The sequence below is a fragment of the Pristiophorus japonicus genome, unplaced genomic scaffold, assembly GCF_044704955.1.
Source record: "Pristiophorus japonicus isolate sPriJap1 unplaced genomic scaffold, sPriJap1.hap1 HAP1_SCAFFOLD_556, whole genome shotgun sequence".
Taxonomy (NCBI): Eukaryota; Metazoa; Chordata; class Chondrichthyes; family Pristiophoridae; genus Pristiophorus; species Pristiophorus japonicus.
In genome coordinates, this window is record NW_027254463.1 from 25,001 (window position 1) to 31,291 (window position 6,291).

At 50.1% G+C, this 6,291-nt stretch overlaps 1 protein-coding gene across 3 annotated transcripts in view; it reads right to left on the reverse strand.

The window, feature by feature from the left end:
* Positions 1-5,699, reverse strand: part of LOC139254501 (kelch domain-containing protein 9-like) — a 14,312-nt gene extending 8,613 nt beyond the window's left edge. For 2 of the 3 annotated variants that reach the window (XM_070873716.1, XM_070873715.1), the window contains exons 1-2: positions 4,661-5,440; positions 3,547-4,082 (exon numbers count right to left, since the gene is read on the reverse strand). In XM_070873716.1, the coding sequence (XP_070729817.1) occupies positions 3,547-4,082; positions 4,661-4,759 (635 nt within the window). In that variant the 5' untranslated portion in view covers positions 4,760-5,440. Of the gene's footprint in view, positions 1-3,546; positions 4,083-4,660; positions 5,441-5,639 lie in introns of those variants that run through there. The other variant, XM_070873717.1, reaches the window with a different exon arrangement.
* Between the last annotated feature and the right edge of the window lie 592 nt (positions 5,700-6,291).

Below are 6,291 nucleotides of genomic sequence, written 5' to 3' on the forward strand. Positions count from 1 at the left end.
TCAATTCAAATACAAACATGCCTCCGCTATATTTGAATACAAATATCGCTCCACGGAACTCAAATGTACACATACATCAATCACTGAAAGTTAACATGCAGGTACAGCAAGCAATTAAGAAAGCAAATGGTACAAATGGTAAATGGTAAGAAAGGATTTGAGTATAAGAGTAAAGATGTCTTACTACAGTTATACAGGGCCTTGGTGAGACCACTCCTGGAGTACTGTGTACAGTTTTGGTCTCTTTACCGAAGGAAGGATATACTTGCCATCGAGGGATTGCAACGAAGGTTCACCAGACTGATTCCTGGGATGGGGGGATTGTCCTATGAGGGGAGATTGAGTAAACTAGGCCTATATTCTCTAGAGTTTAGAAGAATGAGAGGTGATCTCATTGAAACATACAAAATTCTAACAAAGCTTGACAGGGTAGATGCTGGGAGGATGTTTCCCCTGGCTGGGGAGTCTAGAACCAGGGGTCACAGTCTCAGGATAAGGAGTCAGCCATTTAGGACTGAGATGGGGAGAAACTTCTTCACTCAGAAGGTGGTGAATCTTTGGAATTCTCTGCTCCGAGGGCTGTGCAGGCTCAGTCTTTGAGTATATTTCAAAACAGAGATCGATAGATTTTTGGATATTAAGGGAATCACGGGATATGAGGACAGTGCAGGAAAGTGGAGTTGAGGTAGAAGATCAGCCATGATTTCATTGAATGGCGGAGCAGCCTCGAGGGGCCGAATGGCCTCCTGCTCCTAATTCTTATGTGTCTTATGTTCTAAATACAAACGTTCCGCACATTGTAGAATCTACAGCAAGAGGCCATTCGGCCCACCATGCCTGTGCTGGCCCTTTGAAACAGCGATCCAATTAGCCCCATTCCCCCTGCTCATTCCCCATAGCCCTGTAAATTGTTCTCCCTCAAGTATTTATCCAACTCCTTTTTGAATGTCACCATTGAATCTGCTCCCACCGCCTTTCAGGGAGCGCGTTGCCGATCACAACAACTCGCTGCGTAAAAACATTTTGATACAGGGCTATGGGGAAAGAGTGGGGCAGTGGGATCAGTTTGGGGATCAAATGCTCACTCCCCCACCATGCCAACGCGCAGGTTCGAGAGTGTCATCTACACAATATGTTGCCAAATGTAGATCAAGGGTTGCCCTTGGAGAAAAACTCTCCTCAGGCTCAGCCTAGAATGAGTCTAGACCCGACAATAAGTTTGGAAAGTTCTGTTCAAGAGCGAAGGTATCCTCTTCGAAACAGAAAACCAGTGGTTACCTTTGATTTGTAAATATGGAAAAATAAGTTCATATATTTTGTTATACAATGCAAGTTAGGTATAATGATTATTTTGTTATGATTAACTTCTTCGATAAGGAGGGAGAAGAGCAATAGAGCTCCACCTGGTGGACTATTGATGTAATAACAACTACTGATGTAAGAACATACGGCCCCTCGAGCATGCTCCGCCATTTAATAAGATTCTGGCTGATCCGATCATGGACTCAGCTCCCCATAACCCCTTATTCCCTTATCGGATAAGAAACTGTCTGTCTCTGTCTTAAATTTATTCAATGGCCCAGCTTCCACAGCTCTCTGAGGCAGTGAATTCCACAGATTTACAACCCTCTGAGAGAAGAAATTTCTCCTCATCTCTGTTTTAAATGGGCGGCCCCTTATTCTAAGATTATGCCCTCTAGTTCTAGTCTCCCCTATCAGTGAAAATATCCTCTCTGCACCCACCTTGTCGAGCCTCCTCATAATAAGAACCTAATAAGTGCGATATATGCAGACTATAGATATACTCTTCGTGTAGTCACTGTATAGTTGTATAAGATGGAGACTTGTTACCTGATGTACTATCAATATACTATGTGTATATACTATGCTGGCACCACTAGAGGGTGCAACTGGTGGAGACTGGGGTTTTCTGCCCCTGTGGCAAAGGCTGTCCAACAGAGGGCACTGCGATGGGAGACCTGAGGGTCACCTGCAGAGGTGTGCAGGGCCCAGTATAAAAGGCTGCCCACCATGCTTGTGCCTCACTCTGGAGTTACGAATAAAGGGCCAAGGTCACTACAGTTTGAGTACAACACATTGCCTCGTGGAGTCATTCATAAGTACATTACAGACATAACAATAAGAACATAAAAAATAAGAGCAGGAGTCGGCCATACGGCCCCTCGAGCCTCCTCCGCCATTTAATAATTTCGATAAGATCACTTCTCATTCTTCTGAATTCCAATGAGTAGAGGCCCAACCTCCTCAACCTTTCCACATAAGTCAACCCCCTCATTCTCGGAATCAACCTAGTGAACCTTCTCTGAAATGCCTCCAAAGCAAGTATATCCTTTCGTAAGTATGGAAACCAAAACTGCACACACTATTCCAGATGTGGCCTTACCAATACCCTGTATAACTGTAGCAAGACTTCTTTGCTTTTATACTCCATCCCCTTTTCAATAAAAGCCAAGATTCCATTGGCCTTCCTGATCACTTGCTGTACCTGCATACTAACTTTTTGTGCTTCATGCTCAAGTACCCCTAGGTCCCACTGTACTGCAGCACTTTACAATCTTTCTCCATTTAAGTAATAACTTGCTCTTTGATTTTTCTTTTGCCAAAGTGCATGATCTCACACTTTCCAACATTATACTCCATCTGCCAAACTTTTGCCCACTCACTTAGCCTGTCTATGTCCCTTTGCAGATTTTTTGTGTCCTCACACTTTGCTTTTCCTCCCATCTTTGTATCGTCAGCAAACTTGGCTACATTACACTCAGTCCCTTCATCCAAATCATTAATATAGATTGTAAATAGTTGAGGTCCCAGCACTGATCCCTGCGGCACCCCACTAGTTACTGATTGCCAACTCCAGAATGAACCATTTATCCTGACTCTCTGTTTTCTGTTAGTTACCCAATCCTCTATCCATGCTAATATACTGCCCCCAATTATTTTGGTAGAAACTTTAAATCATGTCCCCTTTTGGCACTAGAACCCACAAATTAACTATTTAAAACTGTAACAAAAACCCTTAATCAAATTAAAATTTGGTTGCCGGGGGTGATGATGCACTCCAGTCCCTCCGGCGCCCACCTCTCGCGGAAGGCCGCGAGCGTACCGGTGGACACCGTGTGCTCCATCTCCAGGGACACCCTGGCTCAGATGTAACCGCGGAAGAGAGGCAGGCAGTCGGGCTGAACGACCCCCTCGACCGCCCGCTGCCTGGACCAGCTGATGGCCCCCTTGGCCGTGCCCAGGAGCAGTCCTACGAGGAGGCCTTCCGACCTGCCCCCTCCCCTCCGGACAGGGTGCCCAAAGATCAGGAGTGTGGGACTGAAGTGTAACCAGAAATTGAGGAGCAGCCCCTTTAAATAGTGTAATAGGGGCTGCAACCTCACACACTGAACATACACATGGAACACGACCCCCAACCCCAATGTAAGAATAATAAAAGGTCATGTGGCAGGGTCATGTGATCACAGTTGTGTTAGGAGCCACCTTGTGTGTGTGGCGTGTGAAGATATCTGGGCCATTGCTTACCAGTAGCGCTGTGCAGAGGCGTCGATGTGGAGGGTGTAGACGCTGGCGAATCTCCTCTGGGTGCGGACCCCTCCCTCTCTCCCCACCACCCGCACCTCCTGGTCGGACAGCTTGGTGCAGGTGTGCCCACTGAGCCCGACCGGGGTTTGGCTCCTGTCCTCCTGCTCCAGCTCTGCCCAGCTCCCTCCGGGCGCCATGTCGAAGGCGTGGACGCTCGACACCCTCCTCTTGCCGTCCCAGCCGCCCACCGAGAGCAGCCAGCGGTCCCTGAGGGTGACAGTCCCGTGGTGGCTCCGGGGGGGTCCTCCCGAGACCACCCTCTCCACCGCCAGCGAGGTAGGCTCCAGGATCAGCAGGTCACCGAGTGGGGGGTCGCTGGGCTCGGCCGAACGCGCCCCCCCGAACACCAGCAGCCTGCCCCCCACCAGGTTGGCACTGTGGAAGGCTCGAGCCAACAGCTCCGAGGTGCCCGCTCGGGTCCAGCTCCAGTGGTACTCAGGACCGCTGGCGGGGCCCCTCCCCCGCGCTTCGGCGCCCTGTAACAAAAAGGGGGAGATTCGGGGGGTCAGGAGAGCGGGGGGGTTCGAAGAGCATCTGTACATCTCCATCCAAACAAACACCTCTGTTACACTGCTCTCACCGAATCAGAGACATTTACAGCATGGCAGGAGGCCATTCGGCCCATCGTGTCCGCGCCGGCCGATCAAGAGCTAACCAGCCGAATCCCACTTTCCAGCTCTAGGTCTGTAGCCCTGCAGGTTACGGCACTTCAGGTGCACATCCAAGTACTTTTTAAATGTGGTGAGGGTTTCTGCCTCTACCACCCTTTCAGGTAGTGAGTTCCAGACCCCCACCTGGGTGAAGAAATTTCCCCTCAAATCCCCTCTAAACCTCCCCCAATTACTTTAAATCTATGGCCCCTGGTTATTGACCCCTCTGCTAAGGGAAGTGGGTCCATCCTATCCACTATATCAAGGCCCTACATAATTTTATACACCTCAATAAGGTCTCCCCTCAGCCTCCTCTGTTCCAAAGAAAACAACCCCAGCCTATCCAATCTTTCCACAGCTAAAATTCTCCAGTCCAGGCAACATCCTCGTAAATCTCCTCTTACCCTCTCCAGTGCAATCACATCTTTCCTGTAATGTGGTGACCAGAACTGCATGCAGTACTCCAGCTGTGGCCTAACTAATGTTTTATACAATTGAAGCATAACCTCCCTGGGAAAGTACAACACAGGGTTAGATACACACGGTCCTGTCTCACTCCATCAGGTCCTCGCTCAATGTGGTGATCGGGAACTGGAACAAGCAATCCTGAGTGGGGTGGCAGAAAGGATGGGGACTGAGCGAGCGAGGGAAGAGGGTACGTGAAGGAGAGGGAGTCTCTCTCTCTCTCTCTCTCTCTCTGTGTCTCTCACTCCCTCAATCTCTCTCCTTCAGTCTCTCTCTCAGTCTCTGTCTCTTTTTGTGTAGAGGAGAAGTCCTTACACCTACTCCCATCTCTATCCAACCAATCACCATCTCCAAACATCTGACCAATCACCTCCAGTCCTGGGATTAGGGGTCAAATTCCCTCCCCAGGGTAGGGGAAACTCTCTCTCTCTCTCTCTCTGTCTCGCTCTCTCGCTGTCTCTCTCCATCTGTCTGTCTGTCTGTCTCTCTCTCTCTCTCCGTCTCTCTCCCTCTCTCTCCATCTCTCTCTCTCACACTCTATCTCTCTCTCACTCTCTGTCTCTCACTCTCTCTCTGTCTCTCACTCTCTCTCTCTGTCTCTCTCACTCTGCCTCTCTCACACACTGCCTCTCACTCTCTGTCACTCTGACACTCTCTCTCTCGCTCTGTCTCTCTCTGTCACTCTCTCTCTCTGTCTCTCTCTCTGTCCCTCTGTCTCTCTCTCTCTCTGTTTCTCTGTCTCTCTCTAATTCTATCTGTCTCTCTCTCTCTCTCTCTCTGTCTCTCTCTATGTCTCTCTCTGTCTTTCTCTCATTCTATCCCTGTCGCTCTCACTGTCTCTCTCTCTATATATATATATATATATCTCTATCTTTCTCTCATTCTATCCCTCTGTCTCTCTCGCTCTCTTTGTTTTACCTGCATTGCTGCAGTTGGTCTGGTTGCTTGGCAACAGTTGCCCTGGGAAACAGCATGACAGCATTGTTGCATTCTGGTGTTGCCAGCAGCACAGCAAAGAGTCTGCCTTAGATCGCAGATAGGGAGAGGGTTAATCCCCTCCGATAGGGAACAGGCTGCGCGGTGCCTGTAAATGGGGGGGGGGGGGGGAGATGGGTGGGATGGTTTATCCAACCTGTGATCTCCTCACCCTCCCCCCAAACAGTGGGACTCCTCACCCTGCCAAACTTGGAGTCCATCTCCTTGGATGTCCAGCCTCGCCCTCTTCACTGCCCCCTGGTCCTGGTTGATTTGACCCCATTGGATTTTTTTCTCATCACTCGTGCCCTCTGCCACAACCCCCCGCCCCCGACCCCCCCCACTACCCCCCTGCCACCCCTCCCACCCCCCCCACTACCCCCCCACACCCCCACCCACCCCCCCACACCCCAATCCAGGTGTGTTGTGGGAGGACCTGCGGCGATCGTGGGAGCCTTTGGCTGTAGGAAGACGGTGATCTCCCAATCGCTCTCCAAGTTCTCCAGCAGTGATGTCATTGGCTGGTGTGCAACGGCCACCCCACGTTAAAATAATCCACAGTCGGAGAGGTGGGGAGGAGCAACGTCGGGGCAGC